Genomic DNA, 23957 nt, shown 5'->3' with positions numbered 1-23957 from the left:
GTAATGTGATGACTTCAATTTCCTGAATTTGTCTGTTTTGGGAACAATCTATTACCTTGATATCATGTTTTTGTAACATTACTGAATAATAAATTTAAACATCACAATCATTTATTTATATAAAACTAATAAAGAGGCCATTGTGGAGTGCACCTCTAATTACACTGAACATAAACACAATATCAGCTATCATCACTCTATTAACCCAGAAAACAGGTTAAACAACTCTCCGTTAAAAGCAGCATTTAGTATTCATTGCAGAAACAAAACTTCCACACAAAAGGCACACCATAATTCAATTGACAATGGGGCCAGATGCAATCAAAAATTAAAATTCTCCACTTACTTCAATATTTTATAGCAGTGAGGCATTTGCTGAAGTTCATGTATTTTTTTTTAAAATAATTTAAATGTTGCGTAGGGTATGGCAAACAAAAGTGAGAACCTTATTTGTTTTTCTGACTATCATTCTTTTGTTTCAGACAAGTCACACTTTCACATGAAACAAAAAGCCCATGGGCCCAAGGGGAACATTAATTACTATGGCCAGGCTCTTTATCTGCATGTCTCCTACATATTCATATATGATATCTAAAAAATGGCACTTTGTCATCAACGGGAAGGAGGGATGTCTTGTTTATGATCAGAGTCATAATATGACTTTGAATGAGCGTGTAGAATCCCTGTAACATCACCTTGTTTGTTTTAAAATATCTTATCTATTTTTATTTTTAAAGATTTTTTTTTTAGAGCATCATTTGCTTCTGGAGAGATAAATAGCATTTGAGTTCAAAAGTGAAGAAAATATATCAAGGTGGTGGCTTTAACTGCAGTCCTAATCTTTGACAAACAGTATTCAAGGTCAAAAGTCCATAAAACAATACAATATCGGTGCAGAGCAAACACGGACCTCCAAAACATCAAGGTGGGGTAAGGTGTCATGGAGGAGTGGGTATCCCCTGCCAAGCGGTCACACCCGCCGTGAGCTCCTTGTCATGATTGGAAATTAACGGAAAAATCCGTCGTCAATTCAGTATATAGATAATGGACTAACAATTAGCATGAAAAACGTCAATCAGCATTTGACTCAATGATAAATTGTATTTGCTGACAAGGTCATTATATCGACCATAGAACTTACGAAATGATGACTTTAAACGAGACTGTTGAAATTCTTGTTTCATCAACTTGTTTGTCAATAATTTACATCGTTTTAGAAATTCAAATAGTGCGCGAGGTCAAAATATCGACTAGCAACACAGATCTGTATCTAAAAATAGAGATCCTCGGATATTCCAAAGGTCAAGTGCCTAGCAAGAGTAAGCGTCTCATATTTTTATTGATCACGTAAACAGAACATGTGGTGGTCAAATTTAGTTCAAAATCAAAGGCCTTACAATTGTTCTGAAGCAGTTCTGTAAATTGCGACCAAGTGATATATAGGTAATATTTGTTAGTAAGATCATTATAAAGACCATAGAATTTACAAATTACTGCTGTTAAACAAGGTTATTGACATCTCCGTAACCTCAACCTATGCATAAGTAGCCGGTGTTGGTCTAAAAGTAAGTTGTATTCAGAGGATGCTCTTGTAAAGCAAATTAGTTGGGAGACCAATAAAAACGAAACAGTATGTAGAAGAAGCCGGTGTTGGTCTAAAAGTAAGTCGTATTCAGAGGATGCTCTTGTAAAGCAAATTAGCTGGGAGACCAATAAAAACGAAATAGTAAAATTCATTGAAACACAAACAATTAAACCAAATAAAAATTAAAGATTCCCTTTTATCATACCAAATATGATTTGGAACTGCATGATCATTATATAAGAATGTGGAATGGCCATAATGGTATTTGTTCAATGAATGATTTATTGGATGGAAGAATAAATAAATAATTATATTTGAAAACAAAAATATATTTCCGTCAAAAAAAGGAACATCAAAGACATTTCTATATAAAACGATCCTTGGTTCAAGATAATAATGGCCTAACTTATGCATTTTTAATGAATTTGCGTTATCGTTATTTTAATGGGGTTTTTTAATTAGTTAAAGAATTTTTAATTTTGATGTAGATTTAAATAAGATATTTGAAAACTATGAAACAAATCAACTGTACGAGCCGCTTAATTATTAATTGACCTTTCTCTATGTGCCATGGAGTGTCACAAGCAATAAGGCATCAATTAAAGCCTAAGTGTCAAACAAACACTACCTGAATCTATTAAGATCAGTAAATAAAATGATTCTATATAACGGTTATCTATACATTATTTTGAATACCAATACGAAATAACAAGGTAAAAGTACTTTATTAATTTGCTTTCGAAGTCCTATATAATTATTCAACTCCCAATGCTTCAGGGAGAAATATAGATTATTAGGGCAGTCCTATATGTTCGCCACTATATAATCACTTACTGTGGAATCATCATTGTTCGTGCAGGATCATGTTTATGATTTTCAAAGGTCACTCTTTTCCATGAATACACATCGCCACGAGCAATTATTTTGTCGATGATAATTAATAGAATTTACCCTATAAACTTAAGAAAAAAAGATTTCCAAGAACTAACGTTCCCAGGAGTAGCCATTGTGGCGCACTTGTACTCTAGAGACGCGAAGGAAGTAGTTGATCTACGTATCGTAGGTACGAATCTATTGTGTGATGTGGAGACCGCTCATTTGTAATAGACGGTATAAACCAGAGAGAGAGAGAGAGAGAGAGAGAGAGAGAGAGAGAGAGCATGAAAAGTAAATAGTCTAACAATCGGTATCATAAATATCGGCAAATAAAGGTGGGATCAAATACTTTGGAGGAAATAGCCTCCCCCTGACAACCGACCGCACCCGTATTGAGTCCTATGTATGGATCAGGTGGACGGAACGTTCAGTAGTCCAATTAACAATTATTATAAAAGAAAGGACTAACAATTGATATGAAACAGTTTAGACAAAACACGACCCAATGAAGCAATGATATGTTATATTATGCTAACAAGGTCATAAGAAGAAGCATTATTAGAATTTACAAAATCTACCTCTGATAAATTAAATTTTAAGATGTAATACCATATGCAGGCGAAAGCGGAAATAGGAAAGTTGACAGCGGAAAAACTAAATATATACAATCATTTTTTTTTTTATAAAGTGGGCCCTTATATTTTATAGCAACCGGTGTTATACGAGGGACGTTCAGTAAATAATGTCATCGAAGCTCGGAAAGAAACAAAATGATGATTTAGTCTCAATAATATAACTAAAATATTCACATTTAATTAAAAAGCATGTCCGTAACAAGTCTATTCAATTTCTAATTGTTTTTTTTTTAAACATATTTTTGCGCAATACCTTTCGTATACTGGAATATGGCAGATCCTACGATTAGCTGTACTTGGGTTTTTTTTTCTTTCTGATGGATGTTTTTCTAAGTTTGGGAAATAAAACAAGTCAAAGGTTGAAAGATCTAGCAAATTTTGTTGGTGTGACAAAACATTAACTTTCTGTTTATCCCAAAACTCCTTTACTCTTCATGGCCTGTGGATTTGGACGCTGTCATGAAGAAATTTAATGTAACGGATTACTCATTCTGTTTCCTTCCTCTGATAAACCTTTAATTTTTTTTGCAAAAAATTGTTTTCTAGGCTCCTCCAGAAATTAAACCTTCTCCTGAATATGAATTTGAACAACAAGACCGCTAATATTTAAGAAAATAGTATATAAAACTGTTGCTGTGCTCTTGCAAGTCTTTGTTTTTTAGGCCTTGAAAAAGTTTGCAATGTTGTCAATTTTTAGATATTCCTACACACTGCTGTTTTCACTCATCTTTCAAAATATAGGGTGACCTTTGAGAATTAAACTTTTTTTTTACTATCAAATGTTTCTTTAAAACAGTGTGAACTACCCCCAAAATGATTTCTATCAATTTTGCTATGTGTTTTAAAGTTAATAAAACATAATAAGTGATAATTTGTTGAATTTTCGCAAATATACATTGGTTGATGTATGTCCTTGTTGCCAAGGACGGTACCCATTTTTTGATGCCCATTATATAATTTTTGTTTATTGAAATTCTACCAGTTCATGCGTGTATAAAACATATATTGGTTGCTGTAAATTTCACATATTTCAGTTAATGTATTTTTGGGATATTAACAAGTTTTACAGCAGCTTGAATGAAGCGTTTAATTTTACTCTAGTTTACTGATTCTTGACCATTCATTTTTAAGGTCATACGCAACGTAGTTTGAACTTTATTGGGTTCTTCCCTGGAGCTGAAGAGTTCCACTAAATGAAGGATCTGTGTGCAATACTTTTAATGTCTATATATGGATTTTACACCTCTTCTAAAACAAATTTTGATAGAAAAAAAATCTGGAATTTATGTTTTGTAATTTTTGTACACTTTTCTTTGAAAAATGCATAAATTTTTTATACTTTGATATTTTTTCAAAACTCCTGGTAACACATGCTGATTTTTTGTCTTAGAACATGTAATGGTATTATAAGTTTAAATGTAGAATATCTTGAAAAATTATCAGTAGGTAAGATACCTTGCGTATGTTCTCAATGCAGTGTCTCGAATAGCCCTTGTTTTCCAGCTTCCCACAATGAAACTATATAATAAAAAGTGGTCACATGAACTGTTATCAATTCATTAAAGATTCAATGAATGAATGATATATTGAACAATATATGAAACATTTGTGGCCGTTGAATTTTTTTCTATTATTTCAAATTCACTGGGATACATCAAATCAATATATGAATTGAAATAACATATTATTGTCAACATGTTATTCTAATAAATAAAATTGTTTTCTGTGTGTATGTTTAATTAAATAAATTTAATTTGATAACAATTTATACATTTGATTTTTGCTGCTGAATTGAGAACTTGTTTCTCGGATATTCCTCAGGGATATTAATCATATGTAAGATGTACAGTCTTCAGATTCCCAGTTTTGTTTCAATCCAATAGCTCATACAAAAAAAATGAAAAGAATGTAATGTTTCTATTACAGATATATTTGAAGGTTCCTTTTCCGATCAAATCTCTTCTGCTTCAAAGTGTTCTGTGAAAAACTGTAAAACCTGTGACATCTTGATAACAAACACTTCTTTCACAAGTAACCTCACTGGACAGAGCTTCTATACTAAAACTTGGGAAAATCTGAACTGCAAATCTTTTAATGTTGTCCACGGAATAGACTGTATTCTGTGTGGACTTGTTTATGTTGGTGAAACCAAGGGGTCACTTAATAAAAGAATATCATTTCATCGATTTCAAATAAATCATGGGATCAGCAGCTTTTATACAAATATTTTAAATTACCTGATCATTCTATTTTGTCAATGAAAGTTAGAATTCTCGAAAAGATTCACAAACAGTCCATCACTGAGTACACCTTACCGTAGATGATAGAAGAATTTTGCATTAGAAAACTAGGAGCATCCTTTTCCTGTGGAAACAATGACAATGTCGATAGTGCTAGAAGTCTTTCCAGTCCAGAGTGTAATAATGTAAATGTGATGGGACTTTTTAACCATACACAGAGACGTACGTGTAGTCATGGGCATCGGTCTAATAATAAACCTGCAATATACGATGTCTCTTTTGATTCATTACTACATTATAAAAATCAAATGTTAGGTCTACATCATATTCGCATCAAACATTACTCTGTCCCTTTGAAACTTTTAAATAGTCTTCTGGAAAAGGTCAAGGAAAGCCCATTTTTGATTTCTCGACACCAGAATATAGGCTCGGATCTGTAATTATGGATATTGCAAAACACAGGCTTTGTAAATCAATCCCCACGTTTCACTGAAGAAAACGCAGCTAACACGATCAGTCTTTTCTTTAATCTTGAACATGCCAATAAAAGGATTGAAGCGGTTAATATAAGTAATATTCTTAATCACAAAATGGTCCTGTCTTGTATTCCGCCATATTTCAAGTTAAAGACTACACCCTGTATACAACGACTATTGCTTCCAAACTCGTCAAATTACAAGAAAACTATTTATGGCTTGGATATTGAGTATCTGAAACATAATCCTCCATCGTGATCATGTTCTTCTTCACCCTATAACTATAGTCCGTCATTATAGGTGACGTATATATAGCTAATAAAAAGGACCTTAGATCACTTATTTTCAAAGGTCCTACATAAAGAGAACCCCGATCCTTCAACTGGCGTCGGAATATCATAAATATTATGGATTTTGTTGAAGATTACGCCAGACGATGAACCAGATATGAAAAAGAAGCCATTGACACTTCATCAGAATGGATTAAATGTATCAGATCCATGATAAAACCAGTTATTAAAAGATTGAGATGCAATATGAAAATCATCTGTCCTTCTGCATTCAATATATATTCCAGGACTGAAAAAAAATTAGATAAATTACATGATCAGTACGGACTGATCCCGCTGAAAAAGCAAGTAACAACATTGTCTTCTTTTGTAAGACTCATTATATAAAATGTATTTTAGAAGAATTTTGGATTTAATTGTGCAAGTAGTAATCCAACTTATACTCATAGTTCCCTTTCTAAGAAGGAAATTCTTCAAAATAATACGTCAGTTTTGAATATTTTTAATATCTCAAAGACCCAAAATGAATTTCAACTACCATATGAAACATATGGAGATAACGAACAGTATTCAAGATCAAAAGTTCATAAAACAATACAAAACAGGAGCAGAGCAAACACGGACCTATATATTTATATATTGGATTCCAAACCGTCATAAGAATCCTTACAAACAAAGATACACAGCGGATTCCAGTAAATGTTAAACCAAGCCCCTTTCTTTACTCCTCACTAAGATATTAACAGAAGTGGGGGAGAAACTTCAAGAGTACTGTGCAACAATATATCCCAGAAGCGATGTAAATCAGATACGTGTACTAAAAAATTTAAGGGAAATTTTGGACAATTTGAAATCACAAGATTTCATCAAAATCAACAGCTTAAAACTAAACTTACGACTTTTCAACTTAATACACAACCATTCCCCACGATAAAATAAAGTCCAGGCTTTTTGCCACCATTGACAGCTGCCCTTTTCAATAAAATGGAGCTCATTAATTTACTTACCTTGTCATTTGCAAATTTTTTTTGTTAAAACACATTCTGATTGTACACACAAATACTTTGAAGGTGACTCCAAAAAGTTACTTGAGTTTCTGACAAAAAATATTTATGTGGTTTTTGGTGACAAGGTCTTCCAACAATCTATTGGAATTCCCATGCGAACCAATTCCGCCCCGTTATTATCAGACCTAATTTTTGCATTCATATGAAGCATAATGTATTCAAAATCTTATGAGTGAAAAGAAGAAAACACTTGCTGTGGCCTTCAACTCGACATTTAGATATATATCGACGGCGTATTGTCAATTACCAATGGTAAATTCCATTCCTACGTCGAAACGATATCTCCTGGTGAGCTTGAAATAAAAGATAGCACAAAGTCTGACGCATCTGTTTTATGTTTGAATATTTTACTTGAAAAATAAAAAGACTTTAATGGTAATCTAACAACAAAGCTCAATGATGAACGTGATGACTTTCACTTTTCTATCGTCAACTTCCTTTACTTATGCAGCAATATACATGTACCTTCATCACCTGCATACGGAGTTTATATTTCTCGGTTGATTCGATACGGAATAGCATGCTCTACGTATGAACAATTTCTAAAACGAGGTAAATTATTGACAAACAAGTTGATGAAACACGAATTTCAGCTGTCTCGTTTAAAGTCATCATTTCGAAAGTACTATGGTCGATACAATGACCTTGTCAGCAAATACATCTTATCATTGAGTCAAATGCTGACTGACTTTTTTTACATATACAAATTGTTTGTTTATCATTCATACACTGAATTGACGATGGATTTTTACCGTTATTTCCCGATCATGACAAAGAGCACACGGCGGGTGTGACCAGTCAGCAGGTGATACTTACTCCTCCATGGCACCTGATCCCACCTCCGATATTAGGAGGTCCGTCTTTTCTCTGCTCCTATTAAGTATTATTTAATGGACTTTTGATGTTGAATACTGTTCGTTCTCCATATGTTTCATCAGATATTCCACAACTTTGGTCTCAATATTCAACTTGAAAAGTTACCCACAGGCCATTTTCCTCACAAGTCAAAAGTGAACATTACATTGCTTACACGAGCCGTGGAGTATAAGGTGAATTGACCAATCTGTAGTCAAAACTATTTTTTCATCAGATGCTCAATAATAATGTATCAAACAAGACATAATATCTTGTTATCGGACAAACGAGACCATTCATTATTAAATTCAGAAAATTGGTGAAATGCTGACTTTATACATTTATTGACTGAGTTCGAGGGCAACATGCGTTTTGTCGGACCCAAGAACCAAACTGTCTGCCCGAGGCTGTAAGGTCGAAAGCAGACAGTTTGGTTCGAGGGTCGACAAAACGCATTTTGCCCGAGAACATAGTCAATAAAAGTTTTGTGATACCTTTCATTTTCATTTTTTTTTTACTTTGTACTGTTACAGTGATGTAACCTCAGGTTCGTCACTACTGAACATCAAAGAATGAAAATGAGATTAAGCTCCGCCCATTCTGTGACGTAAGTGATCCAACATCTCATCGACCGGTCCAATATCTCACGGAGCGGTCAAACATCGATTTTTTATGCCTTCTCAGCAAAACATTAGTAATGTTAGATTTTTTTTCGTATAGATTAGTATAGGAACACATTTTTAAAGGTAAAACAATAAAGTATGTTCATGAAAACTTTACAATATCAACTTTTTTCAGTAGTTGCCCGATTTAATTAGACTTTTTATTGCAGATTTTTAATAGTTTGTATGATTTCAAAAATGTCATCATAACAACATGTAATTGTCAGCAGGTAAAAAAATTCTCCACTCTGAAAAATCTGATGCATCATAAAATATCTGTTGTTTTGTTTGTATATTATTTAACTCCCTCTCGAGAATTTTTATCTTGTATGGAGATGTCGGTAGAGAGCTGTAAATTTTGTCCTATACTCTGTCTTAAGGACCATTGAGCAGTGAGGGACCTTTTTCGTGCTTGCACCTACTGCAACAAGGGACTTCGGCTTATACGGTCTCACATAAGAGACAGGTACCCATGTCTCATAATGGGACTGCAACCCGCGACGAAAGGAACAAGTCCTTACTTCGCGACTATAGAGTAGACGCTCTAACCACTGCGCCACGCGAGCGACGAAGACCCATTCTAAATAAAATCTGCGTGCAGTTGATGTTTTGGTTTCCTTTGGAAGAAATTCATTGGCAATTTAATTCTTAAGTTTTCTATTATGCAAACATCTTCCTACACAGGAAGATCAGTACACAAATTTATAGGCATTCTTGTTCAAATATAAGGTTTCTCATTTATTTACTTCTCATTTAAAAATTTAAGGGAAAAAAACCCTGCTGAAATTAAACATATTTTCCATTTTATCTAAGGGTTTTGTTAAAATTATGATTTTTAAAAACCGAACCGGTATGGATATGATTTAACTATAACTAAACAAAGAAACTTTCTGTACCAAGATTGCTATAAAATAGTAAAACAATACCCCAAGTTAACAGTAAAAAGGGGCAAAGTAGTGATTTTATCGAGATACAGGAGAAATATTGTGATGACATATCATAAATAATTGTCACAGTAATAGAGTACTTGTAAATATCAATGCAATTTACACAAACCAGACTCTCATATCAGACATCTGTTAAGTGTGATTGCGTTGTAGTAATAAATCATACAGATTTTTTTTTTTACATTTTCCTCTCTGGAAAATTTGAAAAGTGATTATAAAAATTTTTCCAATTTCAAATGACACAACGTTTCAGAATTTTATTAAAATTTTGAATATTTTTCTAAGTATACAAAACAGATTTTGAAGACCATTCATATTTTATTTGCTACCCTATATACAACAAACAAAATGAGAATTTTCCCCTCATAGAGACGTCACCATATACCAGTGATGGCAACCACATTTAAACCTTTACACGGCATTCAAGGTGGTTCATTATCGTGTCAATGTCTTTCGTAAAACGGAGCCTCGGTTTTTAAGGTCTCGTCTGGAGAACCCGCAACTTCCAAGTGCCGAGTATTTGTCGGGGGAGCAGTTACTAGAATTTATTTATTACCTTTTTTGTCACCTCCCTATCACCTGAGCTAATTTGGATGCAATTTTACTTATTTAGTCTTTATTCCTTCAATCTTCTTTATAAACAACATAACATAAGGATCTAAAATCATATTTTAAGTATGTACTCTGGTATGTGTTCTGTTATGAACTTAATGTATTCAATCCCTAATAGGAACAAATTCAATGAAAATGAATACATAAATGATATGTAGGCATTGAATTCTCAATATATTTAGACACAATTCCCATTTATTACTATTAGCATGTATAGTGGGATGTGTCCTAAAATATTGGAAAAATTAGTGCTGTCCTCTTGTATTTTTCATTAATAGAATATAATCTTTCAGAGTTTAAAAAATGTTTTCAATTATCATGCTATTTTTAATGTTTCAACTGATACAAATCCTCTGCAGTATTTCTTGATAACAAATTATTCAAAAAATAAAAGAGGTATTGGGTACAATGGAGGAATTTAAAATAAAAACAAATTCTGAAATTTTTGTTTCAAAAAATTACCATTGTATAATTACATGATCAAAATGCCTTTTGAAAGCAATGTTTTTGTCAGTAAAGCCACCTCCAACCTGGCTCTAGATCAACCAACAATATTTTTTTTAAAACAATCAGTTTTCACATTCTAGACTTTTCTCCCAACAACATTCAGAATATCTAATACATTTTTCATTATTTGAATTACTCCTTTTTTGGAAAATATATAATAATTATTTTTGTTTCTTCATTTTAGGTCCCTTTTCTATCTTAGTGCTTAATATTGGTGTATGGGCTAAACAACGGTTTGACTTCAGTGATTTTTATGGATGTATTATATACTTGACGGTCATTGAAGGAGAACAAACCAAGATTACTTGAACTAGCATTTACTACTGTTGCTTGTATAAGTACCGTATATGTATAAAGGTAAAAAAAAAAGTAAGAGTTCGAAAAATTATAATATGCGCTTCAAATTTCTATCACACATTATTCTGAACAATTAATGCCAGCCATATTTACTGTGTGTTGCTTGTATAATCTTAAAGTACCATATACGTATAAAGGTAAAAAAAAAAGTAAGAGTTTGAAAAATAATAATATGCGCTTCAAATTTCTATCACATATTATTCTGAACAATTAATGCCAGCCATATTTGCTGTCTGTCGGGCGTGTGTCATAAGCCGTGTTAGAATGCATTATTCAAAAGTGAGATCCAAAGCCTAATAAAAACGGATTATTCAATAGACAAAATTATAAATTTGGCGTCAGTGACCTACTATATTATTTACAACTAGTTAAAAATAGGTCACAATTGAACAATATTTCAATTTTAGATCTAGAGTTAATAGAAGTCTTAATAATGAACCTTAAAACCTCATTGTTGCATCTATTATTCTAGTATAACTCCTGATATAGAATAGAAATAAAAATGTTGGTATGTTTGTAGTTTCCAGAAACTGATGAGACATAAAAGTAAAGGAAGATCGTGCACAATATTGAATGAAGAAAAACATCAGGTTTAACTTAATTATCACCTCCATAGGCGTCCTCTCCTCCATATTTCAATTGACATTGATAAATTCCCCACAGCGTTAAGAAAATGCATGGGGAGAAATTCAATAAAGATGCTACAATTGCATAAGATATTCTGGAGTAAATGATGCACATTTTCTTTGGAAGTTATACATTTTTTATCATTCCATTCGACAAATACAGAATATACACAATTTTTTTTTATTCTGTAGTCAAATCTGCAAATAGCGACCTATGAAGAAATACTCCTAAAAATCACTTATATTGAATATTGTTCGTTATTTCCATTTTTATCATTGTAAAATAAATCTGTATTTTTTCTTAATTGTGCTTTTATTCCAAATAACAAAAAATGAATTTGAACTACCATATCCATATTGGATAAAAATCCTTACAAACAAAGATGCATAGCGGGTACCAGTAAGTGTTTAGCCAGGGTTAGGGTTTTTAACTTAACACAACTTTTTAACTTTAAACATAACCATTTTCCACAATAAATTAAAGTTCATTCTTTTTGATTTCATTGACAGCTTCTTTTGCAATAAAAATGGAACCCTTAATTTTTCCTATTTTTGTCAGTAGTCATTTGCAAAATTATTTTGTTAAAAGCATTCTGATCGTACACACAAGTAATCTGAAGTTGACATCAAAAAGTTGCTTGGGTTTTCAGATTGACAATATCTTTTTGGTTTTTGGAGACCAGGTCTTCCAAAATCTATTGGAATTCCCATGGAAACCAATTTCTCCCCCTTATTAGCAGAACCTTTTTTGTAGTCATATGAAGCAGTATTTGTCCAAAATTTTATGCGCGAAAAGAAAACACTTGCCTTTTACTCGACATTTAGATATATCGACGACGTATCGTCAATTAACAATGGTAATTTCCATTCTTATGTCGGAATGATATATCCTTATTAGCTGTTATAAAAGATACCACAGAGTCTGACACATCTGTTTCATACTTGGATATTTTACTTGAAAAAAACGTTAATGGTAATCTAACAAGCAAGCTATATGATAAACATGATGACTAACTTTTCTATTCTCAACTTCCCTTATGCAGCAATATATAATCATCACCTGCATACGGAGTATATATATCTCAGTTGATTCGATATGCAAGAGCATGCTCTACGTATAAACAATTTCTAAAACGAGGTAAATTATTGACAAGCAAGTTGTTGAAACAAGAATATCAGCAGTCTTGTTTCAAGTCATCATTTCATAAGTTCTATGGTCGATACAATGACCTTGTCAGCAAATACAATTTATCGTTGAGTCAAATGCTGGCTGAGGTTTTACATTCTCTTGTTAGTCCATTGTTTGTACACTGAATTGACGTTATTTCCTGATCATGACAAGGAGCGCATGGCGGGTGTGACCGGTCAGCAGGGGGTGCTAACTCCTCCATGGCACCTGATCTCACCTCTGATGTTTTGAAGGTCTCTGTTTGCTCTGCTCCTATTGTGTATTAGTTTATGATTTTAGATCTTGAATACTGTTCGTTATCTCCAAATGTTTTATTGTAAATTTATTTGTTGATTTTTTAAAAATTAAATCCTTTTTCTAGATTAGCTTTTATAAAATGATATAAGTAAAGGATAACACAATACTGTAATAGTACAAGAATTATTTTTTCTGAAAGACATTGTCTCACAACTGCAACTGTGTGTGCAAACAAATTTTGATTACGTGATAACGCTAACGCGCGTTACTCAATTCGGTTGCATACACCGTCACGAGACTGTATTTTTCAAAAAAATGATTCATTGCATAAATATTTTGAAGATATGTAGATATTTAATTTTGTGTGTATTCTAGCCTCTGATTGGTTAGTATCCAAAAAGGAACGCAAATTATACTGCGTGTGGCATGACGCTTCGTGATCCGAAAACCAGGGACAATTAAATCCCTTTTCACCGCGCTGCGTCAAAAATGTAAACATGGGCAGTGACTGTTCTTTTGGCAAGCGCTCGAGACTGAAAGTTTCAAGTGAGACCCTAAAAAGCAAAGCCCCTAGTAAAGGTAGGCGTTGGTTCAATAAATACACCTTAATGCTCAATGGCCCTGAGTGAAGATTATTGCTCTGAATTTGAAGACCTTGTCATCTCTATAACATGAGTGAAAAAATCTCGAATTGGAATTAACAACGTAAAATCAATCAATAATGTAATTAAATTATACTTGAAGAGATTGAGTTTCAGTTGTAACATAAGTACATGTACGATACTTGATTGAACATTCTGAGCTCAGTATATCAGGGTTTTGTTCTTAGGTAGTGGAATGCACCAGCAATAGTATTATTCAAATGATCAGGTCAAACTGCAGTGATGGGTCAATTCAAGTGACTTGTTTGGAAACAAGAGAAGAATTACCTAGAAGTAAACTATAACATTCTTTATACATTTAAAATAGTATAAAAATCTGAAATGAAAATTATTTATTTTCCCTATGAACGAGAGTGAGAACTCAAAAAATGAATGAAAAATTGTTGATTACACAATCGTTGACAGACTCGCCTTCGCAGGTCTCTACAAGTCATTTATTCTACGTGGTGTGTTTCCTTTAATCCTATCGGGAAATTAAAAGTGTTTTAAGCTCCTTTTTCGAAAACATAAAATCCATTTCAATTACCCAGGAAATAAGATTATATATCTTATCATCACGCTTGATCTGAAAAAAAAAATACAAAGATTAAAAAAATATTCGAGATAATAGTAACTTCCTTACGCTCTCAGTGAGAAAATAGATTATTTATCAAATATATAATTTTTATCCATATTTTTGTTGATGTCAAAGAGGTATACAGACTTCTAACCTCTGAAAAGGCACAAGTAACTAATACGTATTTGCAGATTTGAATTTGAGAGATATGTATTATATTATATGTATTCATGTATTGGTGCACATTTCATAGATACCGCAAAGGACTGCAAAATAAGCGGTGAAATGTGTATCTGTGATAAAATCATGAACAAACTCAGAAGCCATTAAACTCTTGAAGGAAATAAAAACACAGAAACATACCGCCTATATTAACTGCGTTCTCCAAAGATCTCTATGGTATAATAAAATATTCTTTCACAGACAATAATATCAGTCTTCCATTAAAGAAGAGAATTATATTTGCATATCTTTATATTGTCCCTATTATTCATAAACGTCTATACGCCATTTCAATTACTCACGGGGTTGCTCTTTCTCAGAAACATTTGTCTCATCATTGAGGTATAGGATTTATTCTTCTTGAAAAAGTGATAATATATTACAAGAAGTATAAGTGATATGACAAATAAATGTTTACCAATAACTGTATGTGTTTTACTATACCCTAGAGAGAAAAACAGATTTTTCTGTAAAGAGACTTACGACTTACGAAGCAACAAACAAACATGTTGCAGAAATAAAGCAATAAATAATATATAAAGGCATGGCCATGGACATTAGCTGTTTCTAAAACAGACAGAAATCGTGCAGGGATACTCATGTATGACGTTTATACATGTGATGATGTCCAGATGTGGATCTCTTTTATTTAACAATTACAAAATAATGATTTATATCCTTATCAACTATATGACAAAAAATAAATTTTTGGTTTTGTCCAGTTTTTAAATTAATAAAAATACCTTATTATGATTCACAAGTTTATACATGTATTTCAAATAAAAGTAATAAATACATTTGAACTAATACTAATAATATTTTTATGTTTTTTTTGGAAGCTTCAAAATGTATGAAAAAGAAGGGGGTTGTGCATTATATTAAAAATATTATATATTGAAAATTTGCAACTTCAAAAAGAAAAAAAATAGGTATCATGAAATTTTTATCCGAAAAAAGGATATATATCATTAAACCCCTATCTTATGCACATGGGCTTCACATGTATATATATGTATCTCCATTTATTCGATACGCAAAAGCATGCTCTACGCACTAGCGAGGCAAGCTATTGACAATCAGGTTTATAAAACAAGGATATCAAGGGTCTTGTTTGAAATCATCATTACTGGAGTTTAAAGGTCGATACAATGACTCTTTCAGCAAAGTCAAATATTGACTGACGTTTTCCAATCAATTTTTAGGCTATTATTTATACACAATATTGTCTACAAATTTTTTTTTCGTTTTCTGATCCTTACAAGGAGCAAACGTGAACGGTTGTTGTGACAGGTCGGCAGGGGATGTACACTCCATGGCACCTGATCCCACCTCTAAAGCTTTTAAGAGGACCGTGTTTGAACTGTTCCCGAATTGTATTATTTGAATGGAATTTAAGTTGCATTTTTTAATAGTTCATATGCATATGCAACAAATTCTTATGCGCTTTTGTACGCTATAAATGGAAGGGTTTCCAAGTTAATATCGTAATTTTTCTTTCCTACTTTTTTTTTTTTAATTATAGTTAACGAATATTTGCGTCCATTATAGTTTATTTGTTCTAGTTTTCGTATTGTTGATCTTTTTATAAAAGAAAAGAAAACACTTCATGAAGAATGTGATAAGTTTAAACAATAGCATCACTGCAAACTCCTAAATAAGCCTGTATTTTAGAGCTTGGTTTTTAGTTAGTTTATAAGTTTGGAAATCTAACTCATTTTCATATATCAACATTTAAGGAATTAAATCATCATTAAGTGACGGACTAAGGGACATTTAAGTGTTCTGTCTCGAGGTCTGAACATGTCAGGGAGGGTTTTTTTGTGGTGGGCCACACTTCTGTGAAATAAATGATGATGATGCATTTTCTAGTTTTTGAGACCCACACCTCAAGCTTTTATGAGAAAGAGAGAGAGTTTTGATGACTATCGTGACTACTTTAGATTCAGCAAGTGGCAACATACCATTATCACCTACAAATGGTTTTGTTTCCAAGTTTATTCAATATGCTTTAGCACATACTACAGTCAATAATATATGATACTTGAACCTTGCTTTCTTTATTTGCCAAATATGTATATCTATGATTCTTTATTAGAAATAAATTGTTTTATATCTCCTTGTATTGTACTGTACTTGTATGTCAAATTCAAGGATGTAAATATTGATATTTCAAATGAATATTGAATCATTGATATTGCTTGACATGATATGAGAATAAATAATAAATTATCAATATGTGTAGCTTTCAATAAATTCTCTTTTACCCTCAAAATAGCTATTGTCAACTTTTATATGAAATACAGTTGTATTTTAGTCATAAATGTATATTTGATGAAAGCAGGGAAAAGACAAAATGAATTCAATCTATTCATACTTGTGAAGAAAGGGATTTGATATATCCGACAGAATATTGACGCGCTTACTCATGTCAAATGGCATAACAGATATTGTCTGAGAATCTGAAATTTATTGGAACAACTTGTGGAGTTTTAAATCCAATTCTTTCTTCAATTTCTCTAGCATTACTTTAATCCGATGGGGAAAATAACTGCTCTCCTCTTGTATTTTTCATTAATAGAATATAATTTTGGAGAAAAAATGCGTCAATAAATCTTACTCACAAAATAATTGGATATACAAGAACTTTTCTTCGAGCAGAATCATAAATTGTGTCATTGTCCCTAATAAGGTCGTTCATTCATGTTGGTGATGCATATTTTGATGCACTCATGGATATATCTCAACCAAATCACATTACCATTTGATTTTTCTAGCTTTTTTTATGTTGGCCAATATTCAACAATGGTTGAATGAAGAAGGGAAAAAAGAACCGTATATATGGATAGCTATGAAATTTTGCAATTAAAATATGGCTTAACGAGCTTTAAGCACGTATGCATCTTCGAGTTTCAAAAATCACAATTAAATTACAATCTGAGCTTTAATGATTTATTTCTTATGTATAAAAGACTTCTCAAAAAATAAACAGCACATCATGTTAAGTTAAAGACGTATGTATACATGTACAGGATCGTCAAGACAGTTGGTGGTTGTATCGGTTGAACAAAATTTCATTTCTGCAAATGTGTAGACCTGCATAATTTTAACTCGACATTTTCTGCCTTGATTATGCATCCATTTTTGAAAGAAGTAAAAAAAATCCAGGTGTTTTTAAGCTTCATTTTTAGTTTTAAATACAACCTTTCACAACGTGAAATTGCAAAATGTTTGCAAGACGATAGATAATTTTAACGATCACTGAAATAAAAGAAACAAGAATGTAATCAGATGGGGAAAAGTTATACAGTAGGTTTTTATAAAAAAATTTTGTCAAGTCTGAATCAATTAAGAGATTTGGGTTGTTGAGTAATAACATAATTTTGATTGGAACTAGCATATATAAAAGTTTTTACAGATACAAATAAGCATACTCTCGCACATTCACATGCACACTTGTCCAAGCTCTCAAATACATGTACACATAAAAAATAAAATTGAGCATAGTTTCTGGTCCTTCATATCCTGATTTCTTTTGTTTCCAACATCAGCAGTGAACATAAAACTTTCTACGTTTGCACATATATAAAAAAAAAATCATAACACAATATTACAGGTCACAATAACTATTTTTTTAAAACTCATTTTACAAACATTCTCATAAAAAAAAATTCACTATCACACGTGTACAAACACGTAATAAATAAAATAGCTAAAAACATGACAAAGATCGACTAAAGGAGATCAAGAGTCACAAGCAAAATAAAAGTAAAGAAAGATAACGCGGATCTTCCGCTAGACGGAAACGCTGATTGTGACGATTGAGCTGAAATAGAAAGAGGCAAAATTAATAAATCATTATTTATTCAGCATGAATTTCCTTAAAATGAAGAATGATAGGCAAAATATTATTAAAGAGTTAAAATTATTTTTGTCTCAGCAAAAAAAAAAAAAAAAAAAAAAAAAGTTACTTTTGAGCTTAGTACGTTAATTTTACAAACATATCTACAAAATTAAATTATCAGTAACAAAATTAACAAAATGCTCTGTTTGGTTTTCCACAAATGTATTTAATTCTACCTTTGCATTGACTATTTAAAAAGTAGTGTGATAATAAAGTCCATCTACAAATTGTATATCGAACCTTTTCCTACTATTTTAATAGTACATGTATCTTATAATATGAAGAGAAAAAGACACTTAAAAGTATGACATGATGATGGTATTTTTGGAAACTTTTTACCGGAAAGCAGTCATTAAACAAGGAAAGCATTTCTGATTTTAACTCATCGTTTTAGCAAAAGATTGAACATTCCATGCCATTTACCCTGTTTCTTAAATAGGAAAGAACTGTAAATGAAATAAAATGAAAACAGAGTGCTAAATATATAATTTGTGAATAATAAAGATATAGAAAAGTTAACTTTGATGAAATCGAATATCTAATTACCGCAAACAAAACACTTTTTATCTATCAAAGGCCAATGATATTTCATCCATGTTTTATATATACATATGTATATATATATTTATCTGTTCTCAAGTATTCACTAAACAATTATTCAGCAGACTAACAAAGTTACTTCCCCATCCCATGTAAACAAAATATGAACGTGAATTTTATGTTCATTATAACATGAAATACTATTATTAAGTAATCATCCAAATCGACATCGAAATATCCATCACTTAACACATCGACGTACATACAAAACCTTATCTAGGTGAAGCAAATGGTGATAGCGAACAGTATTCAAGATCAAACGTCCTTTAAACAATACAAAAAAGGAGCAGAGCAAACACTGACCTCCAAACATCAGAGGTGCGATCAGGTGCATGGAGGAGTGAGTGTCCCCTGCTGACCGATCACACCCACCGTTTGCTCATTGTCATTATCGGGAAAAAACGGAAAAAAATCGTCGTCACTCCAGTGTATAAATAATGGACAATCAATTAGTACGAAAAACATCTGTCAGCCTGTGACTTAATTATAAATTCTTTTTTCTGACAAGTTCATTGTGTCGAAATAGAACTTACGAAATGATTACTTCAAGTTTCATCAACTTGTTTGTCAATAATTTACCTAGTTTTTGAAAATTTTCATACACAGAGCATGCTCTTGCGTATCGAATCAAATGAGATATATAAACTCCGTATGCAGATAGTGAAGGAATATTGCTGCATAAGTAAGGGAAGTTGAAAATTGTAAAGTTAAAGTCATGACGTTTATCGTAGAGCTTAGTTATTAGATTACCATTAACCTCTTTTTCACGTAAAATATCCAAATATGAAACAGATGAGTCAGACTCTGTGCTATATTTTATTTCAAGCGCACAAGGATACATCGTATCGACAAAAGAATAGAAATAACTTTTTTAAATTAAATTTACAATACGTTGTTGATTTATCTAAATGTCGAATTGAAGGCCACAGTAAGTGGGTTTTTTTCTTTTCAACCTTAAGATTTTGCACAAATTCTACTTCATATTCATACAAAAATAGGTCTGCTAAGATAGGGGCGCAATTGGTACCGATGGGAATTTTAATAAATTATTCGAAGACCTGGTTTCCAAAAACCACATATATATTGTCAATCAGAAAATCAAGCATCTTTTTGATGTCAGCTTCAGAGAACTTTTTTTTTCAACCAGAATGTTTTTTTAAATAATAATTTTGCAATATTTTTCAGATATGTTCCTTACCATTTTGATTTATATATCCATTCTTGACCATACATCCAGATTTGTCACTTACCATATTGACATACATAACCATGTATTCATATATCTGTCACTTACGTTATTGACATATATAACAATATATTCAGATAACAAACACTTACCATATTGACATATATAACCATACATCCAAAATGATCTTGAACAATCAGCTGATATTAGCTCGGGGTTCCCAGAGGCTATTGAAAGAAGGATGCACGGTCCTTGTGGGAACTCAGCTGTTGATTGAACAATGTTTGAAGACAATAGGACTTCTTGACCTTCGAAAAAGAGAAAAAGGCACATTTTTTTTATCCTTGTTTACAACCATTTCTTGTCATCAACAATTATTCATGCAATATGAATATGTTTTTTAAATCTTAACCAAATATAACACGTATTATATTTTTTAATGGAATTCAATATGAAACAATTTTAAAAGCAATTATTGTAAGTTGATTAAACGCGCGTGATATAAGGTCCTCAAAGTAAGAAGTAAAGTACTTAGATAGGGTCACTGAACCACACAGCGGTCAATAGAACGCTAACCCAATGAAAAGATATACTAAATGATATTCTGACATTTAATGATTTAAATGTATGCAATACATGGAGATAACGAACAGTATTCAAGATCAAACGTCTATTAAACAATAGAAAAAGAAGCGGAGCAAACATGGATCTCCAAAACATCAAGTGCCATGGAGGAGTAAGCATCCCCTACCGACCGGTCAAACCCGCCGTGTGCTCCTTGTCATGAGCGGGGAATAACTGAAAAATCCGTCGTCAATTCCGTATGTAAATAATGGCCTAACAATTAGTATGAAAAACGTCAGTCAGCATTAATTTTTTGACTTAGTTATAAATTTTAAATGCTGAGAAGGTCATTGTATCGACCATAGAACTTACGAAATGATGACTTAAATGAGATCGCTGATATTCTTGTTTAATCAACTTGTTTTTCAGTATTTTACCTCGTTTAATAAATTGTACATGTATATACGTAGAGCATGCTCTTGCATATCGAATCAATTGAGAGATATAGACTCCGTATGCCGTTGATGAAGGGATATTGCTGCATAAATAAGGGAAGTTGACGTGTTAAACTTAACAAAAAGGACGTATCATAACCTGCTTACAACCAAAGCAATGCAAAATAATTGTTAGTAAAAAGAACATTATTCAGATCTAATGAATGACTTTACATTATGTACCATTTTCACTTTGAATACGCCCCCTGGTGATATTCATTCCTACCCAGAATACAGTGCTGCTCAGTATTCCGGATTCACTCTGTTGTTTGATGCGATTCCCTATGGCTGTTAGGGTCGAGTTTTGTCTGAGCACCCCAAGGTGTCCCCCTCCTGTGACACACCTCTCAGAGGCAGCCTGACGCGGGAGGCTCTGGGCGACAACTTGATAACAGGAGTTGTCCGACGGTACAAGCTCGCCCGTGGAGATACCAACAGCACATCCTGAAATAGAGAAAGAATAAAATAAGATAAAAACCGATAAAATCAGGTTAGTGTTATCAATATCAGCTAGACAAAAATTGAATCAATATCTACGTATATAAAATATAGGAATATAATATCAGAAGTTAAAGAGGATTCCGTCCAGTTTGTGTAACGGAAACCGATACATGTAAACTTACAATTTAATTAAAATTAGCTTAAATCAATAAATGAATGATTGTACTTAAAGTTGTATTCCAATTACTAACAATCTTTTGACAAACTACTTTGATAGAGGGACTCTTAAGTCCTATCTAGTGATTTGAAGTTTAATTGTAGATTTATTGTTATGACTAACTCATTCTTTAAAGAGAAACTTCAGTATTGTCAAAAGTATAAATCTTCACGAGTTTGATATAACAAATAATCGAGGTACATTTTAGTTTGATTTCTGTTTTAGAAGACAAATTTAGCAATTCATATCAATGATTTTTTTTTACTTCCCTTATAGCTGTACTTTGAATTTATCTGAGAGTAACCTATCATTATGAAGAATTAATGTAGCCATATAGACTGTTGATCATAAACAAATCATCTTCCTTTTCATTGTGACTTGACCTATACATTAATATTTCTATTTTTTAACTTCTGTTTTGATAAGAATCTTCATTGAAAAATTAACAAAGAAAAAAAAACACAGAAAAAAATGTTTTAAAACAAATCTCTTTACCTAAGCTTGTTATAACACAGTCCAATACACACAAACACAAAAATGCTGCCCACTTCATCGTGTTGATGCTTCAAGCTGATTAGTTTTCGCGGGTGCGTGTCTTTTTCCGGATGATTTCGTGATCTAAGTGGATCCTAAAGAGTATGTGTCACTAGCGGGACAGACTCATCACCTTCCTTTTATGGTTATGGATATGTGAAAAAAAATGACGAACCAAACTTACAATTTTTAATATTTTGTCATCAGCAGCTGTTTAAAACTAAAAATAAATCTTATATTTTAGAAAAGTAAAGTTAGGACATGAAACACAGAAATGATATCCTTAAAGTTCAATTGTATTTCCTCCCTTACATTGAAAGAATGGCGTGCAGGGTTTTATCTCCAATATTTCCGACAGTGTTACGAAATGATACGCGATATAAGTATTTTAAACTCTTGTTCGCTTGTTTACATTTGAAGGAGTTTTATTCAAGATTTCAATGTTCGAGGGGAAAGAATTGGCTTTAAAAAAGACATGAGCAGATTTTCGTTGGAAAGGGACTAGTTTGAAATTAATATACTGACGTACAGGATACCATACGAGTAATATGCTATACTGAAAAAGAGATTTACAGGTCACATCACTTTACAATCAATTTAAATTATGTTTCAGACATTTTATTCATAAAACTTCTTATAAACAAAGATATATTGCAGGTTCTAGTAAATGTTCAACCAGGCCTCTTTTTTACTCCTCACTAAAATGTTAACAGTAGTGAACTCTGAAAGTTCAAGAGTACTGTGCAACATTATATTCAAGAAGTGATGTAAATCAGATGTGGATACTTAGAAATTCCAGGGAACTTTTGGACAATTTGAAATCACGAGATTTTACCTTAATTAACAGCTTAAAAACTTAGGACTTTTCAACTTTATACACAAAAATACCCCATGATAAATTAAAGTTCAGGCTTTTTGATATAAATGACAGCTGCTTTTTCAATAAAAATTGAACTCGTAAATTTTCTTACCCTGTCATTGGTCATTTGCAAAATGATTTTTTTAAAAAACATTTTGATTATCCAGTCAAGTACTTTGAAGTTGAAATCAAACAGATGCTTTAATTTCTCAATGACAATATCAATGTTGATTTTTGGAGACCAACAATCTATTGGAATTCCCAAGAGTACCAGTTGCGCCCTGTTATTAGCAGATCTAGACCTATTTTCATTCAATTCATACGGAGCAGAATTCGTTCGAAATCTTATATGACTACCGAGAAAAGAAGAAAACACTTGCTGTGGCCTTCAACTTGACATTCTGATATATCGACGACGTATTGACAATTAACAATTGTAATTTATATTCTTATGTCGATACGATATATCCTGGTGAGCTTGAGCTAAAAGATACGACAGAGTCTGACACATCTGTTTCATACTTGGATATTTTACTTGAAAAAGACGTTAATGGTAATCT

At 32.1% G+C, this 23957-nt stretch overlaps 1 protein-coding gene across 1 annotated transcript; it reads right to left on the bottom strand.

Annotated features, from left to right (window-relative positions):
* Positions 1-17536: 17536 nt before the first annotated feature.
* LOC134248658 (uncharacterized) lies at positions 17537-22679 on the bottom strand. Its single transcript, XM_062731061.1, has 4 exons — positions 22500-22679; positions 21530-21790; positions 20441-20596; positions 17537-18424 (listed from the first exon to the last, which is right to left on the bottom strand). Exons 1-4 carry the CDS (start codon positions 22555-22557, stop codon positions 18333-18335), a joined length of 567 nt encoding a protein of 188 aa, XP_062587045.1. The 5' UTR covers positions 22558-22679; the 3' UTR covers positions 17537-18332.
* Between the last annotated feature and the right edge of the window lie 1278 nt (positions 22680-23957).

Source organism: Saccostrea cucullata, unplaced genomic scaffold, assembly GCF_032062105.1.
Source record: "Saccostrea cucullata isolate Sc308-1 unplaced genomic scaffold, CSIRO_AGI_Scuc_v1 ctg757, whole genome shotgun sequence".
NCBI classification, from domain to species: Eukaryota; Metazoa; Mollusca; class Bivalvia; order Ostreida; family Ostreidae; genus Saccostrea; species Saccostrea cuccullata.
Note: the sequence above shows the minus strand (reverse complement) of the source record. Positions and strands in the feature narration are given on the sequence as shown.